The following is a 23880-nucleotide window of genomic DNA, read 5'->3' as shown; positions in this document are numbered from 1 at the left end:
ACCGACAGTAGCTCGATTTGGATGTGCATGTAAATGCACTGATTGTGACTGATGTGAAGAGGGTGTCAGATAGAGTGATAGGCATGAAGTTGGAGATTCAAGGAGTGGTAATGAATGCGTGTGCGTACGCCCCACAGGTTGGATGTGAGAATGAAGAGAAAGAGGTTCTTCTGGGAAAAGATGGATGAAGTGGTAGAAAGTATACCGAGGGAGGAGCGCGTGCTGATAGGAGCAGATTTCAACGGACATGTTGGTGAGGGAAACGGAGGAGATGAGGACGTGATGGGCCGATACGGTGTAAGAGAGAGAAATGTGGAAGGGCAAATGGTGGCTGATTTTTCAAAGAGGATGAATTTGGCAATAGTCAATACATACTTCGAGAAGAAAGAGCAGCACAGGGTGACGTTTAAGAGTGGAGGAAGATCTACACAGGTGGACTACATACTCTGCAGAAGGGGTAACCTGAAGGAGATCGGAGACTGTAAAGTGATGGCAGGGGAGAGTGTAGCTAGACAACATCGAGTGGTCGTGTGCAGGATGAGCTTGAAAGTGAAAAAGAGGAAGCGTGAAAAAGTGGAGCCGAAGATTGGAAACTAAAAGAGGTTGAACATCAGAAGGAGTTTAGGGAAGAAATGAGATGAGCATTGAGTGGTCATGGAAGTCTGCCAGAAGATTGGAATACTACTGCTGTACTAGTAAGAGAGGCAGCAAGGATGGTGCTAGAGTGGTCATCAGGAAGGAAGACAAGGAGACATGGTGGTGGAACAAAGAAGTGCAGGAAATTATAAAAGAGAAGAGGCTAGCAAAGAAGAATTGGGATGATCAGAGAGACGAGGAAAGGAGGCAGTTATACAGAGAGACGAGACAAGGCAAAAGGAGCGGTAGCGAAGGCAAAAGCAGATGCATACCAGGAGTTGTACGCAAGACTGAAGACCAAAGAAGGAGAGAAAGACCTGTACAGACTAGCTAGGCAGAGAAACAGGGAAGCGAGGGATGTACAGCAAGTAAGAGTGATAAAAAACGTAAATGGAAAATGTGCTGGCAAACAAAGAGAGTGTATTAAGAAGGTTGAAAGAGTACTTTGAGAATTTATTAAATGAGGAGAATCCAAGAGAGAAAAGGTCAGATTCGTTGGAGACAGCAAATCAGGAAGCAGAGTTGGTTAGTACGGATGAGGTGAAGGCAGCCATGAAAAGAATGAAGACTGGGAAAGCAGTCGGACCAGATGGTATCCCGATTGAGGTTTGGAGATGTTTGGGTGAGACGGCTGTGGAGTTCCTAACGAGATTCTTTAATAAGATCCTAGAAGAAAATGCTGAATGAATAGAGTGTGCGCTAGTCCCAATATACAAGAATAAGGGAGATGTACAGAGCTGCAGTAATTACAGAGGGATAAAATTGATGAGCCACACCATGAAGCTATGGGAAAGGGTATTGGAGGCGAGACTGAGAAGAGAGGTAGCAATCTGTGAACAGCAGTACAGGTTTATGCCAAGGAAGAGCACGTCAGATGCAATTTTTGCTTTAAGAATGTTAATGGAGAAGTACAGGGAAGGCCAGAGAAAGCTACATTGTGTGTTTGTAGACCTGGAGAAGGCATACGACAGAGTGCCGAGAGATGAGTTATAGTATTGTATGAGAGAGTGTGGCGTGAATGAGAAGTATATTAGAGTGGTGCAAGACATGTGTGAGAACAGTGAAACAGCAGTGAGGTGTGCAGTTGGAACGACTGAATGGTTCAAGGTGAAGGTGGGACTCCATCAAGGATCTGCTTTGAGTCCTTTCTTGTTTGCCATAGTGATGGATAGCTTGACGGACGAAGTGAAGCGAGAGTCACCATGGAACATGATGTTTGCGGATGATATTGTGATATGTGGTGAAAGTAGAAAGGAGGTTGAGCTGGGTTTGGAGAGGTGGAGGTATGAAGAGGAATGAAGGTGAGCAGTAGCAAAACAGAATACCGTACATGTGCATCAATGATAATGGGGATGAGAGTGTAGGGACGATGCAAGGAGCAGACGTAAAGAAAGTTGGTGAATTCAAGTACCTGGGGTCAACTGTACAGGAAAATGGGGGCTGCGATAGTGAGGTGAGAAAGAGAGTGCAGGCAGGGTGGAGCAGTTGGAGAAGGATTTCGGGAGTTGTTTGTGATAGGAAAGTCCCAGCAAAAGGGAAAGGTAAAATGTATGACAGTAGTGAGGCCAGCTGTGATGTATGGATTGGAGACCGCACCCTTAACGAAGAGACAGGAGGCAAAGTTGGAGGTGGCGGAGTTGAAGATGTTCTCAGCACATGTGGAGAGCTTGGGAATTAAGCTAAGAGAGATGAGACTGAGATGGTATGGGCACATCCTGAGAAGCATGTTGGAAGGAGAATGGTAAGGATGGAGGTGCCAGGCACACCAGAACGAGGAAGGCCAAAGAGGAGATACATGGATGTGGTGAGAGAGGACATGAAAGTGGCAGGTGTGGTAGGGAAGGATGCGGAAGACAGGGAGCAATGGAGACGAAAGATCCGCTGTGGCGACACCTAATCAGGAGCAGCCAAAAGAAGAAGAAGAAGATAGGGAGTCACCATATTTCTACACTGGCTATGTTTTGTCATTACTGAACTTTAAGTCAAGTCAGTTTATTTGTATAGCGCTTTTAACAACAGACATTGTCACAAAGCAGCCTGACAGAAAAATAAAAGACTTTAAACATATGAGCTTTACTGCCATCTAATGGATTTTAAGATGCATGGCATTGTTGAGCACAGATTTTTCCACCAAGGCCAAATACCATATCTCGCAACTTTAACAAACGTGAAACAATAATAATAATTATTATTATTAGTGTTCTTCCTTGGACCAAGCTACACCCTTCCACCAAGTTCCACAGAAATCAGGCCAGTAGGTTTTGCACAATCATGCTTACAGTCAGACAAACAGACCGCATCTAAACATAATCTTCTTGGCAGAGGTAATGAGTCCCTGTTATCATTTACATGGTTCCTTTGCAGTCTTTTCCCCATCATCTGTTTTGTTCCCCTGAAAGCTGATAAGATTATAAAAATGCAGCTTATACGAGAGTAAAGTCAAAAAGTTCTAAGACAAATGAAAAAAAAAAAAGCTTTATTTATGAAAATAATGCTATTTCTCTACATATCCTCCATTTAAGTCTAAACACTTCTGCAAGCGATCCTTCCATCAGAGAATTCCTTCTTCGTATTCCTTTTGAAATAACAACATCTGTCTTCGAACCTTTTGACTTACCCTCGTATTACCGAAAAAGTGCTACAACTGGAGTCGCCGTCCAAAAATTCTCGATAAATATTTCTTTATGACAAATCCATACGAAATACTTACTGCTATAGAAATTATAATGCATTAGAACAAGAACATTAATAAAACCCTCTGATTTGCATTACAGCCGACACCATAGTCCGAGCTGCTGTTGTAGAAGTTTAATCGACACCTTCCTACCAAACCAGAATTCAACAGCATCAAGTGGGTCAAGGCCTAAGCTCTAATCCTCTCATATACTGACAGGATACATTTGGCATCACAAATGTAATGACCTTTACTGAAATGTACATCTCTGATAAATAAGGAAAATGATTTACAGGCCGGCGGCACGGTGGTGTAGTGGTTAGCGCTGTCGCCTCGCAGCAAGAAGGTCCGGGTTTGAGCCCTGTGGCCGGCGAGGGCCTTTCTGTGCGGAGTTTGCATGTTCTCCCCGTGTCCGCGTGGGTTTCCTCCGGGTGCTCCGGTTTCCCCCACAGTCCAAAGACATGCAGGTTAGGCTAACTGGTGACTCTAAATTGACCGTAGGTGTGAACGTGAGTGTGAATGGTTGTCTGTTAGGGCTGTAACAATATGCGTATCGAAATCGAGATACGCAGAGCCACGATCTGTGTCGCAATACAAGAAGGCAGAATCGCGGTACACCCTTTCAAACTTCTCCTCAGCCCAAAAACAGAGGCGCTTCCAAACTTCAATTTATGAATACTTTACTTTTTATTTAAATTACATTTTAAACTCACTTAAATTACTTTTATTTTTTATATCTATTAGTAAGTCGTTTTTTCGCCGACCTGCGACAATGTTCTGCGAGTCACGCAACGTCCACACTCGCCACTGGCAGAGCATTCATTTCTTTTAAGCGGTCGCCATTCTGGTTGCGACGCGGGGAGCGAATCTGTAAACAAGCAGCTCATTGGCTGGCTAGGTGTGCCACAAGCCAATCACAATCACTTGACCGGAAAGGCATGCAGTGTTGCCAGATTGGGCGGGTTTAGGTGCTTTTTGGCTGGTTTTGAACATATTTTGGGGTGGAAAACGTTAGCAATATCTGGCAACACTGAAGGCATGTCTGCTTGGGCGGAAGCCTTCTGCGGCAGTTACATTTTGACACGCGAGCAATGTTTCACTATAAAAATTCCATAATTTCCATCTGTTTTCCGCGATCACAGAAAATCATTGGCCCTATGAGAGTGAGACAGTGAGAGAGCCATCCCCCCAAAAAAAATCTTAACGGATTTACACGATTTGGAAAAATGACTTTTTCAGAACCGAAAAAAACAGAGCTTCCGGCTCAACAGTATTATTTTGAGAAATAAAACAATCTTTGGATATACATTTGTTCATTTTTGCATACATATTACTCATTCTCTGCAGTGGTCTGAATTATTTGTTATTAAATAGTTAATGTAAGTAAGTAAGTAAATGTTAATAAGTCAAATTTACTACTTTAAAAATACATTTAAAAAAAATCGTGGGTGTATCGAATCGTGGGTCGAAAATCGCGATACGAATCGAATCGTGAGTTGGGTGCATCATTACAGCCCTATTGTCTGTCTAATGGCCCTTTTCCACTACCCTTTTTCAGCTCACTTCAGCCCGACACGGCTCGCGTTTCGACTATCTAAGAGCAGCACGACTCAGCTCGCTTCAGCCCTGCTCAGCACCCAAAACTCGCACGGTTTTGGAGTGGGGCTGAAGCGAGCCAAACCGAGCCGAGTGGGGCTAGGGGCGTGAGGAGACACTCCCCTGTGCACTGATTGGTGAGGAGGAGTGTCCTCACATGCCCACACATGCCCCGCGAGCACGCTGGGATCTGTAAACACCGTAAACCCGGAAGAAGGAGAATCACGAATTACGAGAATTATGAAGCCTTATGCGCCTCGTCTCATCTATACGCTCTTGCCAGTATCTGTTGCCGTTGTCGGTGACAACAAGCCACAGCACCAAGACCAGCAACACTAACGACTCCATGTCCTCCATGTTTATTGTTTACTCTCCGGGTCGTGAGACTACCGCTTAAAAGCTCAGTGATGTCACTGTTTGTGCCGCCTAACGACATCACGTGACGTCCACCCACTTTCGCTAACTCCACCCAATGTGTCCACCCACTTCCAGCCAGCACAGTTCAGCGTGGTTGTAGTCGAAATGCAACCCCAACAGCCCCACTCAGCATGGCACGGCTCAGCCCGACTCAGCCGCGTTGGTAGTGGAAAAGCGGCATATGTGTCAGCCCTGTGATGACCTGGCGACTTGTCCAGGGTGTACCCCGCCTTTCGCCCGTAGTCAGCTGGGATAGGCTCCAGCTTGCCTGCGACCCTGTAGAACAGGATAAAGCGGCTACAGATAATGAGATGAGATGAGATTTACAGGCCATAAACCGAGACTTCATGAGACGAAGGCCCTGTTCCAAATAATGCGTGAGCCCTACAGTCCACCTCTTAAGACCGTGGGGGCCTTTCGCCTGTATTTAAATGAGGTGGCACACCGTGCAGTAGCTTCATCTAAAATGATTTGTAATAAAGCTATATAGATTAATTACATAATTGATACTCGTGTAGGTAAATTATACTTATCTAAAGAACTTTTTTCCTCTCTTCATTCAGTGCACACTAAGGGCACATGAAATGAGAACAAATAAAACTCACATCTAAGCACTGCAAGACAGCAGGTGTGCTATGTGGGACAGGGAACGATTAAAAAATAATAATAATAATTAATTAAAATAAACCAACTTGCTCCACATGGATGATTTTCACCACTATGTCTCAGCAGCCCCATTTCCTCCTCCCTTCACACCCTCAGTCTATTATAGAGCGAGTGTGTGAGCTGCTGCACTGCCCCGCATCATTACCATCCACCAGAGGATTTTCTCAACCCGCCAATGCCTCCATTTTTCCCGTCTCCCTCTCTCCGACTATCACACACTTGACAGGACTGAGATGCCGCTGACCTACATTTGGAGGAGACGTCTGTGGCATCAGTGTGTGCCCAAGACTGTGTGTATCACAAGAGTCTATTCATAAACATACTAAACCGGTGCTAAATCAGGAGATTAAACCGAAACGAAATTGGCAAATTTCATGCCAACCTTCTCGCTTTAGACTCCCCGCTACATTTATTTCAGAAATGAAGGTGATTTCAAATCATTGCACGACTGTGTGCAAACTGAACCTACTGAAAATACAGAAACAGTGATCCTTTTGAGAGAGCCGGGCGCTCAAAGCTGATCGCTTGTAAATAAGGTTGCTTGAAATCACGCTCACCTGTGTCTGCTCAAAGTGATCGTGTCTGTGGCTTCTCCCCCTGTCAGCTGCTGCATTTTGGTACGCTCCAGGTGCTCCATGTAACTATGGATCATCTGCCACAACAGAAGCAGGTAAACAGATTAGTGTGACGTTTAAGGCATTCCAACTTTCGAAGAGGCATAAGTGTAATTCCGCCCCAAATCACCAGATTTAGAAAAATGTTCGCCACTGACCGTCTCAGATTTGTTTCATACTTTCTGGAAATCTTGTCAGTGTGCCCAATAAATAGTGGACAAAATTTTAGGCTTGTACCTTCATTAGTTTCTGAGATATAGGGGCTTTAAAAAAGGGGCGTGGCCCCAATTTCACTGTTGAAACGCGTGCTACAGAAAACGGACCTAACTTCCATAAGTCATTACCTTTAAACTATTCATGCAAGATGCATGAAATTTTCAAGGATTGTTCTTCAATGCCAGACGCCTTTAAATACTAAAATAGAAAGCTCACAGTTCAATATTTGCCAAGCTATGGCTTGCTGAAAATCATAAAAAAACGTGCTTTGGAGCAACTTTGACACCCCATATCTCCACATTAAAGCAGACCAGATCTTTCAAATTTTCTTATTTATTACTCATGTTATAGTACTCTTTAGGCAACTAGGTATGTGTTCAAAAGAAATCAAACTTTCTGATTTATTAAGCTTTAAAAATAAATAAATAAATAAATAAATAAAGCAAGCAAGCATTTTGCGCCTATAATTCAAATGCATGTTACAAATGTATGACAAGGTCTACCATAAAAAACAATTATACCACTGGAAAGAGCTTGTTTTGATTAGCAAAGGCACAAAATATGAAGTTGGTACTCTAAACCAAACTATAAATATTAGGGTAACAAGTACGGCATGTTTTACGATAGACGGAAATGCCGTTTTCAGGCATATTACAATACAATTACAAACCTACAGTGTAGGAAAAATAACCTTAAAAATACTTTATTTGAAGAGCTTAAACAGTGTATTGATTTGCTTTTCCACATCAGATGGAAGTTTATACTGCCTGCCAGTTGATGTAAGTGGGGCATCAATGATTTTCATGACATGCACCAGAGGGACCCAACAGTTATCCTCTCTCCTTGGCCAGCTGTAAGTCTGAGAGGGACCATGAGGATGCATAAATATGTTACTTGTACATCTTGTTCCTCCTCTGATAATGCACGAATGCTGCCTATCCACCACTGTCCGTCATACAAACATACAATATATTTACCAGGAGTTGTATCTGCCAGAGAGACTGCGGCTTTAACAGGGGTTTTATGCATTACTTGTGGCCGATTCCCACTCATCCACAATGAAGCTAGGACCACCTGACACCCTGCTGACCTGCAGCTGGTTGGACATGATTGGAACGAATGAGTGGTTGTCTCTTATTCCAGGAATAGTAGCTGACCTTGAAAATCTTGTCTCCAATGCTTTTCCACTCTCCATAACTTCCCCTGTACCAACCCAGATGAAATGAATGTTCTTGATGCGTTTTTCTGCCCACAAAAACAGATCAGATGGAGTTAGTATGTGATCACTCGTGACTGCCTGTAAGCTAGCTCGAGCTGCTGACCGCTTTACAGTGCCCCCAATACCATCACAGGGTGATTTACCATGAGAAGTGGCAAAGAAATGCCATTCTGCCAAAAGTCCAAAATCGTCTGCATGCTTTATTAGATTTGTGAAATTTTTTTTTTTTTTTTATAGTTTTTGCATTGGGCTGCTGATCTGTCACTGAAGTAAATGACCTTTTTTAGCTGGGGATATAAATGGCATACATATGGTAAAACCTTTAAGAACGCATGCACGGCCACTGTATCATGCTTAAGGCAGTCACTTATTATGCAGATAGAGATGCATTTTGTTACTTTTGTACCATCTTCATTCTTTGCTCTAATGTACACTGCAAATGGATGAAGAGTGCATTGGCTGTTGTCCCAGTGGTATCCCTGGGCAGAATCCTGTACACAGAATGAATAGTTTTCAGCAAAATCCAAAAGCATAATACATTCATCCGCTGACAGATTTTCCTTCAAATATCCGCTCTGGTGTTTGGCAATGAAATGATGTTTTGCTAATTTGTCTGCTAGTAGGTTATATGCCTTAAAACAGCATTTCTGTCTATCGTAAAACATGCCGTACTTGATACCTTAATATTTATAGTTTGGTTTAGGGCAGCCTTTCTCAACCAGGGTGCACCCTAGGGTGCCGTCTGGCTTCATTAGGGGTGCCGTCAAAAAATTACATATTCTAACATTGAAATAAATAAAATGAATTAAAATTCCAAAAAACGATAGTTACACTAATGCAGATCATCGCCGCCTCATGCATCATCAAAATGTGTCTCATGGCCCCCCTTTCCCATGTCACAACGTCACTGCCGGGGTCAGCGTATGGTCAGCGTGACTGCGTATATTTTATATTTTATATGGGGGTGCCTTAAGAATTTGCATACTTCTGAAGGGTGCCGTGACTGAAAAAAGGGTGAGAAACGCTGGTTTAGGGTACCAACTTCATATTTTGTGCCTTTGCTAATCAAAACAAGCTTTTCCAGTGGTATAATTGTTTTTATGGTAGATCTTGTCATACATTTGTAATATGCATTTGAATTATAGGCGCAAAATGCTTTTTTTCTTTATTTTTAAAACCTAATAAATCAGAAAGTTTGATTTCTTTTGAACACATACCTAGTTGCCTAAAGAGTACTATAACATGAGTAATAAATAAGAAAATTTGAAAGATCTGGTGTGCTTTAATGTGGAGATATGGGGCGTCAAAGTTGCTCCAAAGCACATTTTTTTTATGATATTCAGCAAACCATAACTTGGCAAATATTAAACTGTGAAATTTCTATTTTAGTATTTAAAGGTGTCTGACATTGAAGAACAATCCTTGAAAATTTCATGCATCTTGCATGATTAGTTTAAAGGTAATGACTTACGGAAGTCAGGTCCGTTTTCTGTAGCATGCGTTTTAACAGTGAAGTTGGGGCCACGCCCCTTTTTTAAAGCCCCTATATCTCAGAAACTAATGAAGGTACAAGCCTAAAATTTTGTACACTATTTATTGGGCACACTGACAATATTTCCAGAAAGTATGAAGCAAATCTGAGACGGTCAGTGGCGAGGCCTCTGGTGATTTCACATGGATTGACCCATAATTAAACAGTTATTAACTAGAATCATGACCTTATGTGCTTAAGAAATTGGTTCATGTGCATAACCACTCCGAAAACTCACTGGTAGTTACACAGTGCATCGCATGGCAATATGATAAAACAGACACTACAGAATGTTTAGAAGTAGTAATCACCAAATAATTTATTACAGCACTAGATTACATTTCTATATTAAACACCCCCCCAACACACACACACACCTCACCTCAGTGTGTCGATGATGGAGGACATTGTACTCTCTCTTCAGTTCTGCTTCTCGCTCCTCTAATCTTCCAACTGAACAACAGACAGCGACATTGTTGCTTAGTGTCTCTCCATTAGTCAACAGCTAAATAGATTTTATTAACCTGAAAAAAGGCGGCTTCTGTCAGACAGAGTTAGGATTTCTGAAATTTGACACCTTGGAAAAGGATTGATCAGAAATTAGGGACTGAATCCAAATTCAACATTGTGTGGTCGAATGCAATAACGTTAACGGACCACAAGAGGTCTTTAGCGCAACACAAAAGCACAGAGCAGGAACTTGCTGCCAACTAAGGAGGACAGCGGGCATCAGGAGAGTAAAAGGACAAGGCATAATCCAAGCATTCTGCAGAATTTATAAGCAACCAGCAGCGTGGAAAATCTTAATTCTGTAACAGCTGTATTAAGTAACATAAATGCATGTCCAGGCCAGATTACACACTTAACACTGTCCAAATAAGAACATACAAATTATTCAATATATACTTTGGGGGATCTGGCGACTTGTCCAGGGTGTACCCCGCCTCTCGCCCATAGTCAGCTGGGATAGGCTCCAGCTTGCCTGCGACCCTGTACAGGACAAGTGGCTACTTTGGGGGGGAAAAAATTAAATGAAAGTTAATGCAATGAGGGGGGGAAAAAAAATCTATTCAAGTGTTGCCATGTTGATACAGAAAGGTACATTTTTACACGAGAATAAAATAAAAGGTTTTCTGGTAGCATGTAGGCCAATCACGTGTAGCTACGCATCAAGCAAGATTTAAAAACAGCAATATAATTAATAGAAAATTCACAGCTCCTTATTTTTTTTTTTCCTGGCTCACAAGACCGAGGCTTGTGAATTTGTAAAGGCGGGGCAAACCAAAGGTAACGCTTGCAAACCAAATGAGTCTTTCATGCCCCATTTCCTTTCCTCTTCTGTGAATTGGCTTTTCTGGATGAATTTTATTCACATGCTGCTTAAAAAGGGCAGAAAATGGTAACCTTTAGGTGTCTTCTAGATCACTATCGGAATAGCTCACAAATGCCCCTTTCCCACCAAAGCAGTTCCAGGGCTGGTTCGGGGCCAGTGCTTAGTTTGAAACCGGGTTTTCTGTTTCCACTGACAAAGAACTGGCTCTGGGGCCAGAAAAACCGGTTCCAGGCTAGCACCAACTCTCTGCTGGGCCAGAGGAAAGAACCGGTTGTTAAGACCAACAACAATAATAAGACCGCGAAAGATCGCCATTTTTAAGCGACGAGAAGCAGCAGCTGTACAAACGTGAAGTCCTCTATTATTATTATTGTTGTTGTTGTTGCTGCTGCTGCTTCTTCCGCGTTGTTTTTGCTTCAATATTCGCGCCAAGGTTTATGCAAATGTAGCGATGTAACTGACGTATACAGCGACGTAACTGACGTATACCGTGACGTAACGACGTGGCTCCCCTTAGCACCCCGAGCTATGGAAAAGCAAACTGGTTCTCAGCTGGCTCGCAAGTTGAACGAGTTGTGAACCAGCACCGGCCCCGAACCAGCCCTGGAACTGATTTGGTGGAAAAGGGGTAAAAGTGTAAATACTGCAGGTAAACTAGAGACGGTGTCACCTCAGTTCACAAACCCACACCGAGATTCCCTTCCGAAGAGTCTAATAGAGTTTAACACGATCACTGACTGCTGTTCACTACTTGCACATCAAGTTTTTCTTGAATGATCTCATCTCATTATCTGTAGCTGCTTTATCCTTCTACAGGGTCGCAGGCAAGCTGGAGCCTATCCCAGCTGACTACGGGCGAAAGGCGGGGTACACCCTGGACAAGTCGCCAGGTCATCACAGGGCTGACACATAGACACAGACAACCATTCACACTCACATTCACACCTACGGTCAATTTAGAGTCACCAGTTAACCTAACCTGCATGTCTTTGGACTGTGGGGGAAACCGGAGCACCCGGAGGAAACCCACGCGGACACGGGGAGAACATGCAAACTCCACACAGAAAGGCCCTTGCCGGCCACGGGGCTCGAACCCAGGACCTTCTTGCTGTGAGGAGACAGCGCTAACCACTACACCACCATGCCACCCTCTTGAATGATATAAAACTTAAAAAAAACAAACAAACCCTGACTTATCGGTTTAAATGTCTGACCTGTTTTTCAGTTTTTACCCAGGAAAGTCAAATAAGTGTCACATTTCTTTATTACAACATTTAGTCTGAAAGAGAAACAAATCTAATTTGGCTTAACTTGGTCAGATAACTTCATTTTTCTCAAGCTATTTTTAAACGCTTGAGTCATTCATGTACTGTGAGGTTACATTTGACTACACATTGCACTTTTTTCATAAACAAGTTTTAAAAGCAGCGATATGAGGAAGTGAACTGGAATGAATACAAAGGCAGAAGAGAAGCTCTCAGATGAGACGTTGGCATGAGAGAAACAGTCTACTCTAAGAATCAGGATTCAAACTTGTATCATTTTTAACAAACTAATCTAAAAACAGATAAAGAAAAGACAACCACGTATCCCACTCAGGGTGCGTCTGCCTCACGCCCAGGGGTCACAGTCTTTTCGCACAAGTCCTTTTTCACGAGTTCTAAGAACATTTAATCTTTATTATCCATACCTACTGATCATGTTTAAAGATGTTTGATGGATTTTGGACTCTTTTCAGCTTCACTTTCTGGCTTTAATCATCACATACACACAAAAGCAGTTTCATGTGATATTAAATGGACTTTTAATAATTTTAAGTAAGTTTTTAGGATTAGATTTCACTCTTAGTTGAGAAAAACACACGTTGTCAAACGGGGCAAGAGAAATGATGCCCCGGAAAATTATTTTGGGAAACGCGTAAATTATTGATGGTCAGTGGACTTGGTGATATGATCAGAAGTGACCGTGATCTATGAAGGTGTCTACAATTTAAAGTGCATATCCTGGACCAATTTCGTTTTTTTTTTTTTTATATATGAAAGTATGTCCCTTTACACACTCATCCAGAAGGGTAATTTTGCACAAGGCCATCTGTCTACAGCAGAAAAAAATAAAATAACAAAACGCGTCTGGAAAAATCCCAAGGGAGTCTGGAGCCAGATTCGTGACGTCACCTGCGGAAGCGCCAGCAGGCTGAGAGAGCTTTGCACGGTTTCAGTGCACAGCCTGTGTAGACCAAGCGCTCCCATTTCTCTCTCATTGTCCGGCCTTTTGGGAAACGATGAGTACTAATCCCATCAAGATTGGTGTTGCTACACCCTCCTACGATACATCTGTTAACCATTTTAATAATTACGCGATAACGTTGAAGAAATTTGCAGAAAACCACCAGGTCGTTTTATCATAAACAAACCAGCGCTGACGTAGGATTCAGAGGGAGGCGTCCCGCACGCGACGTCACGAAAATCAATGTTTCCCGGGAAATCCAAATGCCAAGTTTTTTCAGAGGCGGACCAATTCGCCTCAAATGGCTCGATTTCAACTGAATTTTTCTGGTATTGCGCAAGGTAAAAAAATTGTGCAAAATGTGACAGATATTTGACCAAATTTTAATATAAAATAGGAGAATTACATTGATCTCGCTCCTGAATTTACCTGCGATATGCACTTTAAGGTTTCTTATGACTTAACTACAAATATACACCAAAGAATCAGATTTTCCGTTCACGTTTCAGGAATAGCTAGTCAACAACTGATCCATAACATGCAGGAGCACCACAAAATGAACGTTTAATATCCGACAGCAATTCTGGCTTCTCTTTGGGTGGCACGGTGGTGTAGTGGTTAGCCCTGTCGCCTCACAGCAAGAAGGTTCTGGGTTCGAGCCCAGTGGCCGATGGGGGCCTTTCTGTGCAGGGTTTGCTTGTTCTCCCCGTGTCTGCGTGGGTTTCCTCCGGGTGCTCCGGTTTCCCCAACAGTTCAAAGACATGTGGTTAGGTTAAAGCTCATAGGCAAGGGTCGGAGGTGGAACGTAGAATATCAACTTTATTTTCTAGAAGAACGACCCAAAAAGCGAATTCATTCTTCCTGGTGTCTAATTTGCACCCGAAAATTGAATAAAACGGTTAAAATATACTAGTTTGCGCAAGTTCTGAAGGTTTGTTTACATCTCACTTACGCACACTTTTACCGCCAGGGGACCGTCATGACGTTATTCAAGGCAAACAGACTGGGAGCAGTTCTGGGTTTACTTGCGAACCGAGCACACGTGTACGGACTTTGGTCGTGAGAGATTGTGTAAAACTTCTTCCTGAACCGGTCCCGTTGTTACAGTTCACTGCACAACAATAAGACCTGGGTTTTTCTTTGGAAATTCCCGAACGCACGTCTGCACTCAAGCCGAACGGCAATGCAAGTAAACGGAAGCGGATTCAACTCAAGCGATTTGTTTGCCTTGAATGACGTCACGCGCCGAGTGGTCACGAAAATCACCGAGCAGAAATTTGCCGCGATACGCGCCAACTTATTTTAATTCTTACTTATTAACAATACTTCTTAGGACCAGAAGAAAATTACATAGGGTTTAAACATATAAAGTTTCAAATGTGCATAAAATTAAAACCTTTGCCTATGACCTTTAATATGGGGCAGCCTTAAGCTGAGGTGCCCTTGAGTGAGGCACCTAACCCCCAACTGCTCCCTGGGCGCTGTCAGCATGGCTGCCCACTGCTCTGTGTGTTCACTGCTTCAGATGGGTTAAATGCAGAGAGGAATTTCACAAGTGTACGTGCGATGAATAAAGTTCTTCTTCATCCCTAAACAATCATCATAAACCCCTTGCTATATCAATCCATTTTATTTCAATTATTGTGGCCATTCCACACTGAAATGAGAGTTGTGCCAAATGACTTGTGCAAAAAAATTTGCGCTAAATCACATTCACAGAACAGGCTCCGGATCCTCCTCCACCACCACCACCCTGACCACGATAAAACGCTTACACAATTCACACGTCCCAACTGGTTCTGTAGATGACGAGTGAAATTCTGGGAATGCAAACTACTGGAAAAATCACATCTAAATACCAGGAATATTGAGTCACTCGCTAGCATATGCTACCATGTCCAGTCAACAACTAAGTTTAGCTGAAATAATGAAACCTTTTATCCTGACTCACTCTGTCCAGCCTAACAACCGTTTCCAAGGCAAGACATTTGTGAATTTCTGATTGTGAAAAGCGTATTATAGCTGCAGCATGAAAGCTTTCAAAACAAATCTAAACGCTAAAGAGTAGTAAACCTGGGTCTCTAATGCCGCTTTTCCACTACAAACGCGGCTGAGTCGGGCTGAGCCGTGCCGTGCTGAGTCGAGCTGAGTGGGGCTGTTGGAGTTGCATTTCGACTACAACCGCGCTGAACCGTGCTGGCTGGAAGTGGGTGGACACATTGGGTGGAGTTAGCGAAAGTGGGTGGACGTCACGTGATGTCGTTAGGCGGCGCAAACAGTGACATCAGTGATCTTTTAAGCGGTAGTCTCACGACCCGGATAGTAAACAATAAACATGGAGGACATGGAGTCATTAGTGTTGCTGGTCTTGGTGCTGTGGCTTGTTGTCACCGACAACACCAACAGATACTGGCAAGAGCGTATAGATGAGGCGAGGCGCATAAGGCTTCAGAAATTCTCGTAATTCGTAATTATTCTTCTTCCGGGTTTACGGTGTTTACAGATCCCAGCGTGCTCGCAGGGCGTGTGTGGGCATGTGAGGACACTCCTCCTCACCAATCAGTGCACAGGGGAGTGTCTGCTCACGCCCCTAGCCTCACTCAGCTCGGTTTGGCTCGCTTCAGCCCCACTCCAAAACCGTGCGAGTTTTGGGTGCTAAGCAGGGCTGAAGCGAGCTGAGTCGTGCTGGTTTGAGATAGTCGAAACGCAAGCTATGTCGGGCTGAAGTGAGCTGAAGCGAGCTGAAGTGAGCTAAAAAAGGGTAGTGGAAAAGGGCCATATGTCAAGAACTATAAAATGAGAGTATCGAGCTTGAGGAAAAGTCACAACCGAAGTTTCTACCCAAGTCCGTTTATTTCAGGACAGAAAAAAAAAAAATTTAAGGAGCTGACAGCACTGCCTAGATGTGTCATTTGCTTCGAGCGGTTATGTAATCACCGCCCACCTAGAGATCAGCTTGGCAGCGAACGTGCTCATCAGCCCATCATGTGGGGGAGCTCAGCAGCCCTGTAGGTATTATCCAATTCAGCCCATTCTTAGTCAACACATATCTGAACAGGAAAACAAGCAACTAGAGCAGGTGTCATCAAATGGTAACTAAGGCACTATAAGAGGCATCGATATTGCTGACTGAAAAAGAAGGAGAGAAAAAAAAAAAAGTACCAACGTCTCCTGTATTGCCATACTAAGGTGTCCAATTTTTAAATATACTCAGCAAAAATAAAAACTTGACACTCATTATTTTTCAAATAGTGTTCAGAAACTTTTCTTGAAAGAGTTCTTGTTGTGATTATGGTTAAATGCATTGTCAAGGGCATTACGTCACACATTCATTCTACTGGTCAGCGGTCTCAAAAGTAGCCGGTCACCGGCGGCAAATCGCCGGCTATGGCTTGTTATGCTGCCGGCTATTGTCAGTCGAGTCACAAAATTTAATATTAAATATTTCTGACAGCAAAAAAAGTTGTGAACGTAAATTACACTCACTATGTCATGTATGTCCGTTGCCGCGTCAACTGTGTTTACATCCTCGACACGAATGCAGCCATTACTGCTGCCTGTGTTGCCAGATTGCGCGTTTTCCCGCCCAATTTGGGCGGTTTTAAGTGCATTTTGGCGGGTTTTGAACATATTTTGGGCTGTAAAACGTCAGCAGTATCTGGCAACATATTTTTTTACTTAATACAAGAAATTAATGGATGCCAACGTTTTTGCCAAAATGGTATTTTATTTTCCATTGTTTAGGCAGCTTCAGCATCATACTGTGAGATTCTGTTCAAATTGTTTTTTTCTTCTATGAAGCCTGAGCCATTTATTTTATTAGTTTATAATTATTGTTTAATTTAGTCTTCAGGAGAGACTGCCTGCACACAGTACTAGTATTAATAGTTTTTTTTTCTTACATGAAAGCTGAGGCATTTATATTATATTTTAAGATAACTTCATGTTGTGCTGTGAGGTTCTCTGCACTTTAACTTTTGAACCAACAGGAGCATTTGGATAAGTAAAGCCCATTTTTCTGCATTTTTGTAGTCCTGGTAATCTTTTATATTGGTGAAGTTGTTTATAGGACCATTTCTCAGTGTCTTTGTTTTTTTAATCAATAGTTTTTCAGTAATAACTTAAGGCCCCGGTCACACCGCCCGAACTTTGCTGGAGCGTTCCTGGAGCGGTGAAAAAAATTCATCACCGCTCATAACCGTTCACCACCGTTTAACAAAAGTTGGCCCCCGTTAAAGCAACGCCGTATACGCTCGGCCACCGCTGATGTTTCTCGAGGGGCCCTCCTACCGCTCCGAAAGTTTTGAGCTGCACAAAATATTGCGAGCGGTGAGGAGGGGGCAATTTTCCGCCCCGGCAAAGTTCACCCCCGCTCCACCAATGCCCAGTCAAAGTTTGGCACCGCTAGACGCAAGTTTGTGGACGCTTGGGTCCGCTAGGCCAACGCAGAAATTTTGAAAGCTGGACCACCGCTGCTTCGCCAGCGTTGCCCGGGCGGCGATTAAACGTTGCACAAACTTCGGTGGAGCGGTTGTAAGCGTTTTACGAGCGGACACGGGGTTGCTGGAACGGTGTCGGGTGTTGAAGCAGCTATCCATGGCGGCGATGAACTTTGGTTTGGCGTTGGTATAGGTGTGTCGGAGCAGGACCAGAATTTGGCTATAAATACGGGGAGAAATGGACCAGGAGCTCATTTGGAATCAAGCTGCTGTTGAGTTCAGACCTCATCTATATCGAATTTGCTCAAAGTTACAGTAAAACTGTATCACCATGGATGCTGAGAGACTTGCTATGATTGGTGCTAAACCAAATTTATACCCCCGCCGAGCCAAAGCCCGCATGCGCAGAACGCCGCTATACCAACACTCGCGTCACCGCTAAACCAACGCTCGCTACCGCTCGCTACCGCTAAACCAACGCTAAAGCAACGCCGGCTTCAGCGGTGCACCGCTAAGCCAACGCCCGTGTTTTCGATTTTTTTCCCATTTTGTGCGCGGTGACGAGCGTTGTCGAAATTCGGCCCCCCCCTCCCTACCGTTCAAGGAACGTTCCAGCAAAGTTCGGGCGGTGTGACCGGGGCCTAATATTTAACATATCACTCAATTTTAAACAACCCCCGCACCTCCCCCATAGTCTCCAAAATTTCTGTGGGAAACACTGGCGTGCGTAACAACGCTAATCAAGCTTAAGCTAGACGACCCGCCTCAAATACCCGTCCCGGGTAAATGTTATCCCAATTTTAGATGGCCTGTTCCAAACCATCCCGCCCCATGAAAAATTCATACTTGCATATCTCTCTCTCTCTCTCTCTCTCTCTCTCCCTGCACGCTTTGCGTGCATTATGTCTGCCGCTGGCAGACATTTTACCATTTTGCACCCTGCTGTAAATTATTTGTACCCTGCTATTCTCCCAAACTTTGAAGCCCCTGCTGGTCGGGCCTACGTAGCACGTGCGAGAGCACTGCACGCTAAAATCACGTTTCCACGTGACACAAGTGACGTGACCTATTGATACACGTGCAATTGATCTCATGGTAGCAGAGTAGAGTGTCATCTCAGAAAAACAAGGTTTTATGGTTAATTATTCGTTAATTTGCAATGCCACGACTGTCAAACATTCAGCGTGAACGTGCCATTGGCATGCTGAATACGGGAACATCCGTCACTGACGTTGCGAGGGTTATGGGATGCAGTCGACAGACCATCCATAATCTCCAGACACGTCGCCATCAAACTGGCACCACAGCCGACCGTAAGGAACCCTCCACAGAACTTGCAGGAGCTTGGTGCCATGATGGTACAAATATGGCGGCGCATTCCCCAAGCTGTGTTCAGACGCATCATCCAATCCATGAGGAGACGCTGTATCGCAGTTGTGAACGCCCATGGAGGACACACCCGATATTGACATGATTTCATTAAGTTGTGACTCACAGTTTTTGATCATGGACATTGTCGTCGCATTTCCGGTGGAACCGATTCCATGACAAACATGATCTGTATGCTATAGCATCTTTAATGACAAGATAATTGAATACAATCGTTATTTCAAACCTATTTTCCAAAATGTTCAAATTATTGACTTTGAAACGAGTGTAAAGTTTTTATTTTTGTTGAGTATATATAAATAAATCAATAAAAAAAAAAAAAAAACAGATGTTGGCACTTCTGGCCTCTGAAATGGATAAATAAACTTTGCTGTGAACTGAAATACTCACTCTGGTCTGCGTAGTTTTTGGTCTTGAGCTCCATCTGTCTGGTCTGGCCCTCCAACGTCGTCACTTTACTTTGCAGCTCTTTCCTTTCCTGCTCCTGCAAGTCCTCAATCTCCATATACCTCTAAAGCAACACAAGACATGGGCTGATTTAGATTATATAGATTTCATATGAAGGAAAATAAGCTAGACAGACAAATAAATAAATAAAAATACAAGATCTTCCCATTGTTCTCTGAAGAACTGCAGTTACAATATTAAAGTGCACAATGCTGCAAAGCAACACAGCTTTACTATACACTTTTTTTTTAAATCGCATTTCAATAATTCTCACATTTCTTGATAAACGAGATTCTCAGCCCATCTTTCCTCCGCAAACACTAGCTCCGTGTCCGAAATCGCTCACTCATTCACTACTCCTTACATAGGGAATTACTATATAGAGGACTACATAGTGAGCTCATTGGTAAAGTGTGTGTGTGTGTGTGTGTGTGTGTGTGTGGGGGGGGGGACCATTTTCGGACACTAGTCCGTCGCGCTGGTATTTATGTCATTATTGTTGCACAATTAAAACGTGCCAGATCAGTCGGCTGCATAAATAAACGCATGCATGTATTTTCGTGATAAGTCCATATTATAACTGAGCGTATTTCACACATCAATCAATACAAAAGTACCTGCAGCTTTCAGGGTTTTTTTTTTTTAAATCAAGGCTGAATACTTTCTTCTTTGCCACTGCCTTTTATTAAATCAAATTTGAGACTTAATTTGATTTCTTTCAGCGTGACCGCAATGCATGATGGGATATATTACTTTGGTTAGTGACCATCGGTTGTACACTACTTTTCGTGATGCATTGTGGGATACTTTGAGTGCACTATACAGGGTGTAAATAATCCTCACTAAGGTTTCAGACAGTACTACAAAATGGTGTCCCCACTATATAGTGCCCTATATAGTGAGTAGGGAGCGATTTCGGACACCGGGTAGGCCTTTCCTGGATACTGATTTTGTACCAAATCATGATTACTGTCACCTGTTGGCATCACCAACATGTTTCAGGCCTGAAACGCAGGAATGGATGTATATTAACAAAGAAAATGAAGTTGACGAGACAAAATATGAAATATCTTGGGTTCATCACGTCTGCAATGAAATAAAAGTCAAAGTAAATTTAGAAAATCACTGGTGTTTTTTTTTTTTTAAATACATTTTCCATATCATCCCAACTATTTCTTATACTGGGTTGTAAATCAGGACCTCAGTATACAAATCAATTAGAGGAGGAGTCCTAATACTACCCTGCACCTTTTGGACTGGCAGGCAACCATTAAAAGGTATGACTAAACTGTAGCACAAGTTGTTCCCCTGTCCCCGTCCCCTCCCCCCAGTCTCTAAACTTTAGACTTGTCATTCAGATTTGCATCAAACAATCATGGATGCAAACGGCGCGTCTTTTGGCGGATGCCGCCTTTTTCACAGCTGTCTGGGGGACTTGTGTGAATCGTGCAGATCCAATGAGTTTTTTTTTTGGGGGGGGGGGGGGGGGGGGGCAGCGTTTGAGTGTCTGATTATAATTTCAAAGTAAATTCTGTATTTGAATCAGGCACTAAACACGTCAACCACTCTCAAATAAACCAGACCTTTTATAGGTTTTACTCTAGGTTATACACTTCAGAGTCTCACAAAGATGACAATTTGTTCAGGTCCTTTTTTGATACCTTAAATATCCCATCAGTTAAGCAGCAAACAGCATCTGAACTCGACCAGCCATTTACAGAAGAAGAATTTTATTCTGCAGTAAAGGTTATGCAAAATGGTAAATGCCCAGGGCCAGATGGGTTCCACACTGAATTTTTTAGAAAGTTTGCCAAAGAGCTTGCCCCCCTTTTACTTTCTGTATTTCAGGAATCATTTACAGCTGGGGCAGCACGGTGGTGTAGTGGTTAGCGCTGTCGCCTCACAGCAAGAAGGTCTGGGTTCGAGCCCCGGGGCCGGCGAGGGCCTTTCTGTGTGGAGTTTGCATGTTCTCCCCGTGTCCGCGTGGGTTTCCTCCGGGTGCTCCGGTTTCCCCCACAGTCCAAAGACATGCAGGTTAGGTTAACTGGTGACTCTAAATTGACCGTAGGTGTGAATGAGAGTGTGAATGGTTGTCTTTGTCTATGTGTCAGCCCTGTGATGACCTGGCGACTTGTCCAGGGTGTACCCCGCCTTTCGCCCGTAGTCAGCTGGGATAGGCTCCAGCTTGCCTGCGACCCTGTAGAAGGATAAAGCGGCTAGAGATAATGAGATGAGATTTACAGCTGGATCATTGCCCCCAACTATGCGTCAGGCTGTTATATCTCTTATTCTTAAAAAGGAGAAGGACCCTCTGTCATGTGGCTCGTATCACCCAATTTCTCTGCTAAATGTTGATAGTAAAATACCGGCAAAGATGTTAGCCCTACGATTGGAAAAAGAGTACTCCCATTATTGATATCAGAGGACCAGACAGGGTTCATTAAAAATAGGCAACTATCTTCTAATATACGCAGATTGCTTAATATCCTTTATGATCCCACTCCACCCAAAGGCACTGAGGTTTTGATATCACTGGATGCCGAAAAAGCCTTTGATCGGGTGGAGTGGGATTATCTTTGTTATACTTTGAAGCGTTTTGGTTTTGGAGACAAATTTATACATTGGATTAAGATGTTGTACTCTCTACCTATGGCAGCTGTCCGAACCAATAATAACCTGTCACCTTTTTTCAATTTGCAACGTGGCACTAGACAGGGTTGTCCCCTGTCACCTCTTTTATTCGCCTTAACTATTGAGCCGCTAGCAATAGCATTACGTAACAGTATTGAAATTAAAGGCATAATGAGAGGTGGGACAGAACACAAGGTCTCACTGTATGCAGACGATATGCTAGTATACATGTCTGACCCTGAGATAAGTCTGCCAAAGATGCTAGAGCTATTAAGTTCCTTTGGTAAGATTTCAGGTTATAAGGTTAATGTGCAGAAAAGTGAACTTATGCCTATTGACCCCTCTTGCCAGTTTATAAGCCAACCCCTGCCAATTAAAATTTGCACACACAAATTTAAAGTATTTAGGAATTTGGATAACCAATAGGTTTAAGGATTTATATGAAGCCAATTTCCATCCACTCCTTAAATGCTTGAAAACAGACTTAGACTGTTGGAACCTTCTTCCTCTGTCTCTGGGGGGGAGAATTAATGTTATCAAAATGAATGTCATGCCCCGATTTTTGTTCGTTTTTCAATGCATTCCTATTTTCTTAACAAGGTCATTCTTCATAAATATAGACAAACTCTTATCTGGTTTTATTTGGAATGGGAAAATCCCACGTATACGTAAAGAAGTGCTGCAACGACACAAATTGCATGGCGGGCTCTCCTTGCCCAATTTTCAGTATTATTACTGGTCTGCTAACATTAAAAATATACTGTTTTGGATTCATTGTCCTAGCCACGAAAACGGCCCTAAATGGCTACAGCTTGAGAGAGCGTCCTGCAAACAAGTTTTCCTACATGCAATAGCCTGTTCTAAAATACCCCTCAAAGAGCCTCTATCAACATTTTGCAGTAACCCCATTGTGAGGCATTCCCTCAAAATATGGACACAGTTTAGACGAGCTTTCTCTTTATGCGAGATGTCCAGGAGCGCGCCTTTAGTTGGAAACAATATGTTCACTCCCTCTATAACTGACAATGTATTTAGGATCTGGACTGAAAAGGGACTGAGTACAGTTAAAGATTTATATGTTGGTGGGACCTTTGCTTCCTTTGAACATTTGAAAACACATTGACATTCCCGGCTCACATTTTTTTAGATATCTGCAACTCCGTAGTTTTGTCTCCATGCACCTTCCTTCCTTCCCATCATTACCAACAGATTGTCTTCTAGATAAACTGATTAAGATTCCGCCTTACATTAAGGAGACAATAGGAACAGTGTACTCTACTTAATATGGATAATTTGAAACCTTTAACAGCATTAAAACACAAATGAGAGGAGGAACTTAACACAGATATATCAGACACACAATGGCAGATTACTCTTAAAAATATACACTCATCATCAATCTGTCCAGCGCTCGAAACTAACGGTGTCCCGACGTCCCGGGGACCATAAAAAATGTCATCGGGACACAAAATTATCATATCTGGGACAATCCCGGGACAATGGGAAAAAAATAGATCTAGAAAAAAAAGTTCTACATTAAAGGTGCAGTACAAGATTTTGGAATAACGGTTCCCGCAAGCCATATTTTGACAAGAAACACTCCCACCCCCCGCGTCTCCACCCCTCCTCCCCCTCATAAAGCCTGAGAAAGTCCGGCTTTATAATGGGTGTCTATTGCGTTACACACCAGTGGAGCTCGTTAAGTTAGAGTGTAAAGAGCTTGGAAAAATAGCTCAAACTTTCTCATTTAAACTGTGTTTTCAGCCCCAATTTTCACTCCACACACAATTTTCTCAAAAGTAGTAGCCACACTTGTCCTGATTCACACAATGTGTCTACCTGAGCG

At 43.1% G+C, this 23880-nt stretch overlaps 1 protein-coding gene across 1 annotated transcript in view; it reads right to left on the bottom strand.

Moving 5' to 3' along the window:
* Positions 1-23880, bottom strand: part of spag9b (sperm associated antigen 9b) — a 146665-nt gene that overhangs the window by 62095 nt on the left and 60690 nt on the right. The window contains exons 2-4 of the mRNA XM_060939628.1: positions 19347-19467; positions 9952-10022; positions 6547-6641 (exon numbers count right to left, since the gene is read on the bottom strand). Of these exons, the coding sequence (XP_060795611.1) occupies positions 6547-6641; positions 9952-10022; positions 19347-19467 (287 nt within the window). The remainder of the gene's footprint in view (positions 1-6546; positions 6642-9951; positions 10023-19346; positions 19468-23880) is intronic.

This window comes from Neoarius graeffei, chromosome 14 (genome assembly GCF_027579695.1).
Source record: "Neoarius graeffei isolate fNeoGra1 chromosome 14, fNeoGra1.pri, whole genome shotgun sequence".
In the NCBI taxonomy this organism is placed as follows: domain Eukaryota; kingdom Metazoa; phylum Chordata; class Actinopteri; order Siluriformes; family Ariidae; genus Neoarius; species Neoarius graeffei.
This window is presented reverse-complemented; position numbering and strand designations above follow the sequence as displayed.